Here is a 14,501-nt window from a genome sequence, read left to right on the forward strand (position 1 = left end):
TGTCCTGAGATAACTTCTGTTATGAATTGGCGCTATACAAATAAAATTGAATTGAATTGAATTGAAAAATTAACACTAGTAGTTTAGTAGTTGTAAAAATAATGACACAGGTTCTTACCCATGGATCAGGTGATGGACTAAATAAAACAGACAAGAGAAGAAAAGAATTACACATCACAAAAAACAGTCACAGTATTGGACTTGTTGTTTGTTGTACAGAGCTGTCAGCAGGGTAATATGTATATAAACACATTGTATTGTAGAGAATCATAGACAGTCATAGCGTCTTGTGCATACTCTTCAGACAGTAATACACATAATACATAGTTCTAGATTATGGTGTTACATTACATACAAGTCCTGCAGCCTGTTGCACCAGCTGTGTGTAACTTCAGACTTAGTTATCACAGAAATGATAGATTATTATAGTTATTTTGGTATTAATAAGAATGAAAGCAGTTGCACCTCAGAGATGAGTTGCAACTTAAGTCTAAGAAAAACTAGTTAGCCACACAATCTTTTCATTAATTGAGACTAATTTGTTGATATCTAGCTTACTGTAATGTGCTACTATGCCATGTGGCTTATGCCAGACAGAAAGCTCATTTACACTTTGTCTCTATCTCAGAAGAGAGCCTGAGCCTTCTGAAATTTAGATGTCAAAATCTAGTATTTTTAAAAATTAAACCCGGCGCCTAAAGGGTTAAAAGGCCAATTAATTTCAAATGATAGTATCATGGTACCATGATCAACAGTCACTGTGACGTGTCATATAAGGAAATGTCCAGGTGTAATTAAAAACATTTTAATAATTTATTAGTTACACATGTTTTTCTAGCCAAATTCTGTCAAAATATTTGCCATTAAAAAGCCAATTGATTCCATAACTGTACCTGCGTGTATAAGTATCCCAAGAAAACACTCTCCAGGTTCAGCCATGAAAACGACCATGGACAACACAAGAAAGACCGCAGTACACTTCATCCTAAAAGAGAAAATCATTTTAACAGTAGTTCTTTAAGAAAAAAAGAAAAAACGACTTAATTTAATTCTTACCTTTCCACTGGTTCACAGTCAAAGACAAAAGAGTGTTTGCAGACAGACTATTGGGATATTTGCAAGTTATGTAAATATCAGTACCCACTGGTAGACCGGCACATCTCTTATATAGGAGACAAATCATTTAGTAGTTATGTAATACCAAACCAAAGTACTTTCATCACTTCTTCATTTTTGAAAGTGGGGTCAGTCATTCTGGAAAAAGAAAGTTGATAGTTGAACCCCAGGTAATCAAATACTGATGTTTTGAGTTATGGTAAATGGGAAACACACATCACAGCGGGTGGTGTTTGTGCTCCTAGGTGGGAACAACACTCAACATTCAACTATCTTTCTCCAGAATGACTGACCCCACCTTTAAAGGACCAGTGCCCAGGTCAGTTCTTCCTGGCCCAAGGGCAGTCTTGTGTACTTTATTGTTCTCCTTCCCTGGGTTTGTTCTGTTTGTGCTGTAGGAGCACTCACTGCCTCTGTCCAGTATGGAAGCAAACTCAAACTGGTTAGACATAACTGTTACATAACCGTAACCATGCCAGCAAAGCCTCTAATGCAGTGAGGGTTATTATTTATAATGTTTCTTCCAATGTGCTGCCTAACCTTCGACATATTTCTTTTCATCATTCCACTAACTGGATGATGGTTTGAACATCGGCTGCATTAAATATCTTAAAGAGTCTAAAGATTTTATCCTTTTTGTGAAATCTTCTGTTTGGTGACCAGGCCACTATGAATCTAAGGCTAGGCTACTGCTAGTGTCATCTTGTAGGAGGGCTGCTTCAGCATTTAAGTACGACAAGAAAGCGCAATATTCTGAAAATGTCATTGCTATCATATACATTTTTTATTATCTTTCAGCCAAACAGCAAATGAAGGCGTGAAACTTGCTCTCTTTTATGCACACATATGAAGGCACCTTTGACACCAAACTAAATACACTTTTTTAAGAGCAGTCTTTTATTTTTATATATAAAGGGGTTGTTTAAATTGATATGAAACAACTACAGAAAATAATAAAGGTCTATTTTTTAGTCCACATGTTTATATTGAAGTCTGATTTATTCAAATGTTCTTAATAACATTGTATATTAAATATTAAAAGTATTTCATTAAAGAATTATGAATTGACAGCAGTTTATTTATTGGCAGGCAACATGTGCTCTGGTTTAAGCTGTGTCCCTTTCTCTTAGATAACATACTGTTGTAGTTCTTTTAGATCTCATTGCAGCGTTTGACACGGTCGACCACACCATCCTCTTGTCCCATCTGGAGAAATGGCATTTTGCATCAGTGGCATGGCCCTTGAATGGTTTAAGATAGATAGATAGATAGATAGATAGATAGATAGATAGATGGATCAAAAAGGCCATTAGGAAATCTCGTAAACACAAAATTAATTTCCATTTTTTATGCAGACGACACCCAGATCTACCTCAGCTGACTCCAATAACTTAAATGAAATGAATTCTCTCATAAAATGTCTCCCTTCTCTCCATTTGCAGCAAAAAGTCTCCCTCCTCCTTACAGCTGATTCAAAATGCAGCTGTCAGGTACCAGAAAAATAAGAACACATTTCTTTTCATCTCTGCACTGGCTGCTTGTTAGTTTTAGAGTAGATTTTAGATTTTAACAAGGCACGAAATGGGCTGCCCCCAAGCTATATCTCAGACCTCTTAATCCCCCATGTGCCTCCATGGGCCCTGAGGTCCTCAAATGCAGCTCTTCTGGAGGTTCCCAAAACAAGATTTAAAAAATAAAGGTGGCAGTGCGTTTGCCACCAGAGCCACCAAACTGTGGAACTGCCTTCCAGAGGAGATCAGGATGACAAATTCTATCACTTCTTTTAAGTCTCTTCTTGAAACACACTTTTATAGTCTTGACTTCCTGTGACCCTTTTTGTAACAACTGTATAACAAACTGTGGTTTCATTGTTTTTTTTTATTGTTTAGCTTTATATACTGATATTTTTTACATTGTTTGTTTATTCCATATATTGTTATTGGTGGTGCTATGGTTCTTAGTCTCTGTTGTTTTTTTTGTTTTTATCTTTTAAAAGCACTTTGTTACCCCATGTTATTTTACTCGTACAACTTGCACTTCTATCCTTATCCCAGTGTTATAATCTGCATGAAGGGATGTTTTTAATGCTCTGTTCAACTTTCAGCTGTTGGAACAGTTTGGTCAACCTGGTGAGGAGCTCATGTGGCTGCTGGTTGTTAATATAGCTAAATCACTAAATTTATACATCATCTATATCACTAAAATTGAAAAGGGAAGTCCTGGTTTGACTTTTCCTATTTAGTATTCCTCCACTTCTCTTTGCTTTCCTCATATTTACACAGAAACGCCAGTTACATCTGACAATGTAATAGCAGTTGCAGAGAACATCATGGTTCTGTGTGAGATGACTGATTGAGAAAGAAGCATATATATTGAAAACAGCAGTGGGCCTAGAATGGATCAACCCTGGGGAACACCACAGTGGCATTGAGCCACAGCCGTGTGTGACATTGCTAATGCGGGCAAGAGAAAAATAAATGTTAATAAATAAATGTTATTCTTGTTAGCCTTCTGTTAGCCGTCCATGACGTCTCGGAGTGAGTCTGTCGACCAATAAGAGCCGATGTTTCACTCATGGTGAAGACCGCAGAGGCCTGTGGCAGCTCGTCTGGTACTTTTTTTAAGTTAAGATGCTGTGTGTGTGTGTGTGTGTGTGTGTGTGTGTGTGTGTGTGTGTGTGTGTGTGTGCTGTTTGTATTGGACCCAAAGGGGGCAATGACAATGCAAATCTATTGCTGTATCGGTGTTAACAACTTGATTATTATCTCATCACTTCCCCACACTGTTACCTCTCGTCTTGCCACTCAGAGACACTAATGGTGATAAAGTACAAAGACAGATGAGAAAAATAGGGAACTGGTGATGGCATCATGAATTGGCCATCACTTGCAACCTCTTTCTGCCCTGTCTCAAGCTCAGATTCACAAAAGATATTTCAGCACAAACATGTCCATAAAGTTCTGCAGCTGAGTCAGTTTGGCCTTGTCTTGCGTCTGTTAAGTGTTCTGGTAAGGTGTACTGAAGTAGCAGATCACATGACATTATGAATCTGATGCGTGCTGTTCCCAGTACCATTATTAAACAATGTTTGAGTCAAAAATGTTAGAAATGGAGTTGCAAGAACAATACTTTTTACTCATATGGAGAACTCTAATTACAACAATAACTATTATAATTACCTGTTAACTCTCTCTGTTCTTTCATTTGTTTCAATCTGCAGGATCATTTTCACTCTATATTGAGTGTTATTTGGGTTGCATTGACTGTCCGCTCTGCCTCTGTGTGTGGCTATTAGTGATGGTGTTTTAGAGTAAGACTATTTTGCAGTGATACTCATTTGCATAGAAAGGAGCCAATGTTGCGCCAAATGTATGCATATTACCTCATTTAAATATGTGCAAATAGCACCAGAGCGTTGAGACACCATTTGCTTGGCAGTGCAGTTAGTGGTGCATTTCACCCTCTGCTGGTGCTTTAAGAAATATTTGTGAAGGTGTAACATCTGCAAAAGTCACACAAACCTTTTGTGAATTTGCCCCTGGATTTTCTGTAACTGTATACATGAATATTTGGATTTATAGCCATTACTTCATGTATTGGTATACTTTTTCTTTTCACACTACCATGTATCAACACATCAAAATGTTACAAAATCTCATACTTTACATTTAAGTACATTGTCCCATAGGTGTTTAACTGGGTTGAGATCTCGTGTCTGTAATTTCTATACTCATTTACTCAGAGTTCTCCTCTAAATGAGAGAAATAAGGGAAACAAGTTTTGTAGATATGCATATTTATTCCAAATGACTGATATATGTTCAAATATCAGTTGAAAAGCAACTAGAATTTCCTTCAAAACAAAGTTTCAGAGCTGCTCTTTCAGATGAGCCGCCATAGATTCACTCACAAATCTAGTCAAAAGCTGCGCGCTCGCGGTTAAAGCGCTGATATTGCTGCGCTTGCTGATCTTGCTGATCTTGCTGATATTGCTGATCTTGCTGATCTTGCTGCGCTTTTCCCCCGGTCACAAGTCTGGTGGGTAGAGAGACAGTTGAGAGAGTTCAGCTCCAGAACATTACAACATGCAACAAAAACACACGTATTATACAAGTATCAAGTATTGTCAAACACAAATCCTTACCTGTGGATGCTCTTGCCGACTAAACAAAAGAGAGAAAATAAAACAAACATTAAAAAAGGATTATATCAAGACAGAAACATTATTATAACATTATTATTTGTTATACGTTATCCATCATATGACATTGTAAGACATTATAATCTTATGTTATTGTGCATACTCATAAATAGTGTCTTTACATTATTATAATTGTTAAAAATATATATAATAATAATATAATAATATTTATAATTAATAAGAAATTAGTACAGAGTAACAGAAGATCTATAGTTCGTTATGGGGGCATTTCTTGCGAATAAGTGTATCATAAGCCCCATCAGTCAACCTTGAGTTTATAACTAGTCAAGAGCATCCATAAATGGTAAATGGACCTGTACTTGTATAGCGCCTTTCTAATCTAGACTGTGTGAATGTGTGTGAGAGGGTGAATGTGGCTGTACTCTTTTTGCAATACCTTTCTTTGAGACAACAATAACCTCAGTAAGGACTACATTCCTTTTAGATGTGCCAGTTGGCTCTGGTATTATGAATCCTGAGATATTATCACGTCTGTGCATTTAGTCATGCCAGAATGTAAGCTGTGAAAAATTCCAATGTGTTCAATGATTGGTTACCGTGAACAATTCCACGGAAAATGTGGTGAAAGAAGGCGTCCCCAGGTTCAGCCATGAGGACGACCATCGACAGCACAAGAAAGAGCGTGGCGCACTTCATCCTGTAAACAAGAACCAAACACATCACAAAGGCCATGGTTAGACTGCCTGTGTCATAGATTTGACACCCAGTGAACATTTGTTAATTGTTGTTTTTTAAATAGTGTACAAGCTCCAGATTGAGATATATACTCTTAACAATGAATTTGCTCCTAAATGAAGGAAGATGAGAGACTTACGTGTTTCCACCAGGGGAGGCTGAAAGTCAAAAAGCTGTTATCAAAGTGAGCTTAAGAAGCGGTTTGAGATGTACAGGTGGTGTAAATCTCTCTGCATTGGCTGATACGCATCTCTTTTATAGCAAGAGTTCCCTTACTCATGGTTTGTGCAGGATGTTGCAATATAGGAAGCTATAACCAACTAAGGGCATTCCACACTGAACTCACGTCTTTGGGTTCTGGTTTTTAGTTTAGTTTAGAAAGTCAAAAATCCTAAATCATCCTCATTTAAAAATATCTTACTTTGTCTCATTATGTGTTCACCTTTCCAATGAATTTGGAGATGGATGTTACTTTATGATTTTATGTAATAAACGAGGGACTCTTCAGCTCACATCTATCCTTCTATAAGTTTTCTTGTTTGACAGCCAGGCTGCTACGAGTCTATGGCATTAGATAGATAGACAGATAGATAGATAGATAGATCTATCTATCTGTCTATCTATGGCATTAATACCACATTTATCAACATTTATTACTTTCCGCTTAAGTATCATCATGAACTGACGCACAGTTGTCACAGAGGCAACAAGAGAAGTTCTAAATAATAATAATTTCACCAGTTGACCAGACAGTCATTTAGAAGTTGTTTAAAGAAGTAACAATGATAGAAGCACAAATCCTTATCCCTCATGCAACTTACCAATTCAATTAAAGCAAAATAAAACAATTACATTTAAACTCATCACATCATGTCATACGTCAGTCAATAATCATAATAATCATACCATTATTCTTTTTAGTACACAACAGTACACAACATTTGTTTATTTAATTAGTACTATTTGGTCTCTACTGAACAAGTAAATCTTACAACAAACAAATTTACAAATATAATATATTATTATAAAAACCTAAATACATTCCTAAAACAGCTGGGTACTGTAGTTTTTAGCAAATGGTACACGACTAGGTAGTGTATTTGTTGAGGTCTATTTTTAGCAGGGGATTAATACACATTTGGTGCTCAAGTCAATATAAGATTGTAGTATGGGGAATATTAGTTCAATATATATTCATTGTTGGTTTTGGTCTTCTAAAGGGATATGTTTGCTCCCAATGAAAAAAAATTATTCCATTCCATTTGGTCAACATTACTCTTATAAGTTAGATATTTGTTTATGCAGGGACAGTATTTAATATGTATTCCACTGTTCAGTTAAAGCTGTTCTCATAGTGAGCTGTGTGATGTAGACGGGTGATGTACCTGTGCTGACTGCTCTGCACATACACCTCACTTTATATATACTTAGGGTTAGGTTATTGCTCTAATTTTAACCCCAAAAACAATGTAAGTTGGCTTCTTCTCCCTATCACTTCCTCAAATTCAGCTTTCTTGGTAGCCCAAGTGAGTGAATGATAAATTACAAAAAGTATACAAAAAGTAAATATGCACCTGCTTTATGAATTAATCAATTCAGTTGTTGATCAAGCAAAAATGGGAAACATTCAACAGCTACAGCTTTTCAAAAAAGGTGAGGATGTGCTATTTTTTTATTTCATCACTGTAACAAGTCATTTAATTTAATTTTGAATTGCCATGTTGGGCTCTGGGAAGGTGTGATGGCCAAAAACTGAAAGAGAGTTAGCTGTGTAGAGTCAGCACAACATTATAAGTATAAAATAATATCATCAACATTAACATGGATACTAGAAGTTTTAAATAAATAAATAATAAATGGTATTGTTATCAATTGTAATATTTTTTTAAATTTAATTTAACCTTGGTTGGTTCTAGTATAGAGCCCTGTGGAATACCTTGAAACATTTCTGTATGTAATGTATGTGCTGTCAGAGTAGTGAAAATATTGTATCCACTTTCTTGTGTTTTGTCTGTTCCGAATGAAATATTTCCCACTGATTCTTTTTGTCTTATACTTCACAAAAGCTTTATATCTGCTATGATGTTCCTGAAAAATACTGGCTGTGCACAGGGATTCTGTTCACTGATCAACTTTACAACTCAACTCATGTTATTGTTACACTACTTCTTAGCATTTATGATTGTCTCGCAACTCTCACTTGTAGCCACAGTTGACACAGACACTATTTTCACTTTTTTCATACAGTGGCTTCATTTTTTTCTTATCTCAGAAAAATCTATTGTAACATTTTTATCATCTATTTTTAATAAAACAGTAGAAGGATGTTTTGGTGCATTATAAAGCAAAATTTATTCCAAACAACTGACATTCTTCCAAATTAATTCAAAATTCCTCAGTTTAGGTCAATGCATATATTTTCAAGAAGTGGTTGCCCCACTTGATATAAGGTTTGGGTTAGGTCCAAAAAATAGCTTCAGAGTGGCCTCTTCTGCCTAGTGAAAATGAGGCCTTCCTGGGTTGTAATCAATTGAACGTTTGTCAAGCTGCTCCTGCTGCTGTTGCAGCTCCTGCTGCTCTTGCTGCAGCTCGGCCTTGTCATGCCTGGTGGAGGGAGAGAAGATATTAGTATTAGACAATTAAAGAAATACTTAATTCTAGAGGGTAACTATTTATTGTAAAACAAGTAGTTTAGTTGTTGTAACAATAATGACAAATAGTAGAAGCACAGGTACTTACCCACCGAACAAATGGCCAACTAAAATAGACAAGAGAGAAAAATAATGACATGGAATTTGAACTGTTGACTTTATATCACTCATCACAAAAAATACTACAGTGACTTTTGTGTTTGTCAGCAGAATAATACATTTACATTACATTACATACATTTTAGGTTATTCGTTACACATATTTTTCTAGCCATGTGTCAAAGTATATAATTAAAAGGGCAATGGATTTCATGACTGTACCTGTATGTATGGCTCCATGGATAAGCATTCCAAGAAAACACTCTCCAGGTTCAGCCATAAAAACGACCATAGACAACACAACAAAGGCCGCAGTACACTTCATCCTAAAAATTTCCAAATTGGAAAATTTAACAGTAGTTATTGGTATTGGAGTTACTTGTTCACAAGTAAATTAGGTTGAAATTTGAATTTAGTTCTTACCTTTCCACTGATTCACAGTCAAAGACAGTGAGGTAAAAGTCTGTGACACCCCTCTTTATATATGTAGCAGCTCAATTATCTTATCACTTCCTCACTTTTCAAATGAGGACTCTGTGTACCTCATTATACTCCTTCATTAGGTTTGTTTGTTGTGCTGTAGGACCACTCCTCGCCTCTGTGCAGCATGAAAGGAAAATTAGTTGGTCAAAATAGTTAGACATAACCAATATTACAAGTTACATATACGTAACCTCACCGTTATGGCTTATAATGCAACCCTGTAAGAAGTACATAAATAAAAAAGATGGAGGCTTAAAGTTTGCATATAATAATAAAAACTACGTAAACTAAATTGCGGCTCCGACCGACCATTCAATGTCAGCTTTCAATACTTTTTCAATACAGCTTTAGATTGAAACACAGTTAATTGACAACTATTACATCAATGTTAATTCAATACATTAATTGCTGCTTTTTTCAGTTAAATAGTTTGTTGACAGCTACATTGAATAAACAGTAATGTTGCCATTTTTCTTAAAATCTTAATTTCCACATATTTATTTGAAATGGAACAAACAGTGAGTAAAGGTAATCTTAAGTTGATATGTTTCTTGTGAAATCTTCGGTTTACTGACTATAAATCTAAAGCATTAACACCACACTTAGCATTTTCTCCAGCTTTATTGGGGTTGTGTGTTGTGTGTATCATTTATGCTTTCCCACCATCTGACACAAGTGCAGGTTAGTGTACATATGTAAAAACCCTGCAGACAACTCTTCAGTATGTATTGGTTTTGGTATTGACACAGCGTTTGATGTCAGCTTAGTAGAAGCTCTGAGTTCTGAACATTTCTTCTTAGAAAACTTGTGAGTATTCTTGTGAAACTCCACCCATTATTATCAAAATAAGCAGAAATGTAAAGTGGAACTTGGGGTTTTCTGGGGTTCAAGATAACGTTCTTCACCTTGTCACTATAGGTAGAGAAAACATCTCATATGCTAACTGCTTCTAATACTACTGCCATTGTTACTTGTACAACTGGCATTTTTATATTTATGTTTTATAATCAACATGAAGTGAAGTTCGTATGCACTGTTCAAATTGTTCATATACTAGGTTGAAACAGTTTGGTCAATCTCGTGAGGAGCTAATGTGGCTGCTTGTCGTTAACATAGCTTCCTAGGAATTAATAACATAGAGGTTCATCATCAAATTTTAAAGGGACCTAAAACATTTTAGAGTCTTGGTCTTGTCTTGGTTTTACTTTTCTCCTCAGCTTTCCTCCATCTCGCTTTTTCCTCATATTAACATTGAAAAACCAGGTGCATTGTAGCATGTAGTGTACTAGCAGTTGCAGAAAACAAGTAACTGAGAAGAAGCATTCATATTAAAAACAATAGTGGGTCGGGAATGGATCCCAGGGGAACACCGCAATTAAATTTAACTACAGGAACATCGGGAGTCGTCTCTTACAACAGAGTTTCTGTCAGAGATACAAACCAAAGTCCTAACTTGGTTTCTAAATTTACCAGGATAACACTTAAATCAACTGTATGACCAGCAGCTCTCAAATTTGTCATGAAATAACTTTATTCTGTTAAAATAATTTTTTCCTCACTTGATGATAGTCTTTTCTTTTTTTTTAGGCCACTCATCTAGTTCTGCTTTTTATTTGAGGTGCTGTGCGTGATCTGAATGGGGTAATGACAATGCAAAGCCCTTGCTGTATCAGTGTTAACAGCTTGATTATTATCTTATCACTTCCCCTCGCTCTGTTTCGACTTCTCACTTCTCTCTGCTACATGGAGGAACTAACAGTAAGAACTTATGAAGACGGACGGTCTTTTATTTAAACTTGTGCCATTTCTATAAAGCAGTATGTAAGAATTGGTATCTTTTGTAGTTTGGTGCCACAGTTTCAGAGTGCAATTCCGGTGGTATATGGACAGCTGTACACATGCATTGCATTGTTATGATTACATTACTTATGTTTAAAAACTAGCGAGTCCAAAACTTTGCTAATACAGTCAAACATCAAGCAAGTGAAACAACACAAGACAAAGCAATCTAGCTAAGATAACTTACTAGTCCAACATACACACACTTTCTTTCCCTTATATTTTAAGTGATAATCCATGAGTTTTCTGTTCTCCATTTGTGCTGCTCAGTGCTGTAGTGTTTTTGTCTTGCACAAAGGCCACTTGTCAATCAAACGAGGGGCAAACACTGATATTTTTCCTTAGGTCTAATGTTAGAGATTTAGTGCTTGTCTCTACTGCTGCCCAGTTTCAGCTCTATTGTGGATTTGTCCTGTGTGAGAGCATTCAGTTTTTAAAATAGCAAATGTAAAAACCTTTCATGAAATGCTTGGATAAAATGTTTTTTACAAGCAATCCCCTTGCATTTATCAATATCTTACTATATAGTCAAGTTAACACATCCCACTCTTTACCACCAGGTCTCCAATTAAAAGCATGTACCATAAAATATCAGGCTTAAAGTCCACCCGATATACTTGAAATGCCCGTCTGGTCAGCACAGTGGAAAAATAAATCAATCCTGCACATTGCTCTATATAAAAGACATACTGCAACTCAGTAAAAGTATATGGAGGGATAATATCGTCACTGGTGTACGTTGTTGTACTTTAGATCAGTAATGATCAATTTCGTCTTTTAATCACCTCCATCTTCGTATTTTTTCCTTCTCTAATGTTGACCCATTAGGAGCACATGAATGATAACTGAATCTATAGTAAATAGTCCAATTGAACTAAAGATAGGAGTTTGATTGTGTAAGATGAAACCTCTCTGCTGACCCGGTTTACAGTATCTGAACCAACCAAATACAGCATATTGACTGTTTACTGGAGACATTAGACACAAGTAAAAACTCTCTATGTGACCACACAAGGATCAAATCATGTGTTAAAGACCAGAAAGGCATCTCCTGATTAGCTGCCGTTCCATTCAACCCGATCTTTTTCATTTTTTCAAACACGTAACAGCACTCTGAACTGGCTGGTTGTGTGACAGATGAGAAAGCGAGATGTCTTTACGTGATGTGGAATGCTAAGAAACCAGTGTCTCAGGATGATCCTGACAAACCAAGAGACAACAAGGAGCCGTGAGCTGAGGGGTTCGTGTTTGATCCCGGTGTAAGCCCCTCTCTGCTGTCTCAGAGAAATGAGTCTCACTGTAGCACTGAAATCTCAGAAGGACGCAAATTCACAGCATCAGCTAAAATAGACTTTTTTCAACCACCTCCAGTTGTTTGGATGCTTTGTTAAAGCACAAAGCTTTTCTCCTCACTGTTTAACCTCCTTGTTTTTGTGATGACACTTGATTACACAAGCCATTCTGAACTGCACGTCACTATTATGTTACAACTGGAACGCAAATTATTGCATCATTGAAGGCCAATTGTAGTTTTTGAATGATTCAACGAACCGGCTAATAAAAGTTGGTGGGTGGTAATAACCTTTTAATATTGCCGTTTTAAGTTAAGATTGCAAAGTGAGTTACAGATATCAGGATAAACTTAACACGAATAAACAAAAACGTGCCCATATGCAGAAATCACCACAGTGGAGCATTACTCTGCAAAAAACATCAAAACTGCAACTAAAATGGTACAGACAGCTGTTGTGCAATCGATTGCTCAAACACATTTGATGAAGACTAAACAGACGAGAGGCAACATGAGGCAATACTTCTTAACAAGCTGCAAAACACTGACGAACCAGTTAATCGGATGGTCTTTGGGATATTTTGCTTATTTTCCTCCCATTATAATGCAGCTCTACACATTCAGAAAAGTTTGCTTTGCCACTCAGCGAAGGTTCATTTTCTACACTGGCTCCATAACTTTCTAATGACAGAAGCAAGCTGCTCGCAGGATTTGGCTACACTGAACCAGAGGCACCAGGAAGCTACAGTAGCAGCCACGAGCATATCTAATGGGATTTTCAGAATAATCTGCTGCTGTGGCATGCATCATGAGCAGTTACAACTTAATGAAGTTAGAGAAGAAAAGCTTACTCCAGCGCAATTCACTAAATCCCTGCATCTAATTTTTAAAGCCACTTACAGCCACCTAAATTTCAAGGACAGAATAGAGTGAGGACTGACAGGATATTCGGTATAAATGTGATCAATTATTGGGTCAAACTGCCGATTTAGAGGTAACATCGATCCTTTAACACGAAATCAAACATTCACCCCTTGTAAAATTGAAAGGTAGTTGTAAAAGGTTTCTTCCGTCATGTTCAACACTCAGCGTGGATTCATGTTCATCATATCAAATCAAAACATTCATGGAAAAAAACAGACCTCTCTTGCACATGTTCTTCTTCACATCTGTTTAATATTCTGAATATATTCTAAATATACTTTTTTTTTTTACAGAAATATGGCAAATATGTGTCCACTCGCCACAGCTAAGACCTGAGCTTCCATTACCTTTAACAATGCCTCTGGCTTGTTCGTGCTTTACATCAAGCATTATTGCTAACTAGTAATGAGCATGGGACAATGATATTCAGCATATCCACCAAGATACGGTATAAAAAGTATTTTATATTTAAAAAAGTGTGGGCCTGAAGCAGTCATAGCCTATAGGCTTATGTTTACATTGTATAGCCAAAGCTAATTGTATAATATAGTGAACACTAAACTAATTAGGCTTTTAAGGGGTGTAAGGAAACTAAAAATATACACAGTAAGCTGATATCTCAACTTTTCACTGACTTTGTCTTTATTAAAATTAAAATCTTAAAAAATTAATTAAAAACTACATAATAGAGATAAAATTGTATTAAAAGTTCCTTTAAATTATCAGGAAAACTCATCTCTGATGCAATATTCACAGGAAATAATCATCCAAAAATTCCTCCAAATCACTAACTTACTGTGTTCACTATTTGGGTTCACTGTACAGTTCATCAGTTGTTCTGTACTGTTAAATATCTATAAAATACGTTTCACAGTCAGTACGATGTCAGTGTTAGCTGCTTGGCTGTAGTCCTTACAGTCGGCTGCATTGAAGGTCGGTGTGCTGGAGCCCTGGATGTGTGACGGCCTACATAAACCATGTCCTGCTTAAAAACCAACATGTAGACATAGAAATGACAGATGGAGAGACAGACGTGCGACATTATGTGTGACTGAGTGGACTGCCACTTTCTCCGTCACTCAAAAGAAAGTTTTTCAAACTTATTGCTGTTATTATCCCCAACTCTTCCATAACAATGCAGTATTCATTACACACACACACTCCTGTGCTGTGCTCCTGTCATTACAGATGGAGCTGCTGCT

General features: G+C 36.4%; 3 protein-coding genes across 3 annotated transcripts in view; 1 reads left to right on the forward strand and 2 right to left on the reverse strand.

The window, feature by feature from the left end:
- LOC127368680 (exostosin-1) overlaps nt 1–14,501 on the forward strand; it is a 247,456-nt gene that overhangs the window by 138,860 nt on the left and 94,095 nt on the right. The window lies entirely within an intron of this gene.
- LOC127368707 (dicentracin-like) lies at nt 4,895–6,298 on the reverse strand. Its single transcript, XM_051409797.1, has 4 exons — nt 6,152–6,298; nt 5,874–5,974; nt 5,260–5,278; nt 4,895–5,150 (listed from the first exon to the last, which is right to left on the reverse strand). The coding sequence occupies exons 2-4, from the start codon at nt 5,971–5,973 to the stop codon at nt 5,030–5,032; spliced, it is 240 nt and encodes a 79-aa protein (XP_051265757.1). The 5' UTR covers nt 5,974; nt 6,152–6,298; the 3' UTR covers nt 4,895–5,029.
- On the reverse strand, nt 8,340–9,327 carry LOC127368708 (pleurocidin-like peptide WF3). The gene is made up of 4 exons (XM_051409800.1): nt 9,186–9,327; nt 8,985–9,088; nt 8,752–8,770; nt 8,340–8,616 (listed from the first exon to the last, which is right to left on the reverse strand). The coding sequence occupies exons 2-4, from the start codon at nt 9,085–9,087 to the stop codon at nt 8,508–8,510; spliced, it is 231 nt and encodes a 76-aa protein (XP_051265760.1). The 5' UTR covers nt 9,088; nt 9,186–9,327; the 3' UTR covers nt 8,340–8,507.

This window comes from Dicentrarchus labrax, unplaced genomic scaffold (genome assembly GCF_905237075.1).
Source record: "Dicentrarchus labrax unplaced genomic scaffold, dlabrax2021, whole genome shotgun sequence".
Lineage (NCBI taxonomy): Eukaryota > Metazoa > Chordata > Actinopteri > Moronidae > Dicentrarchus > Dicentrarchus labrax.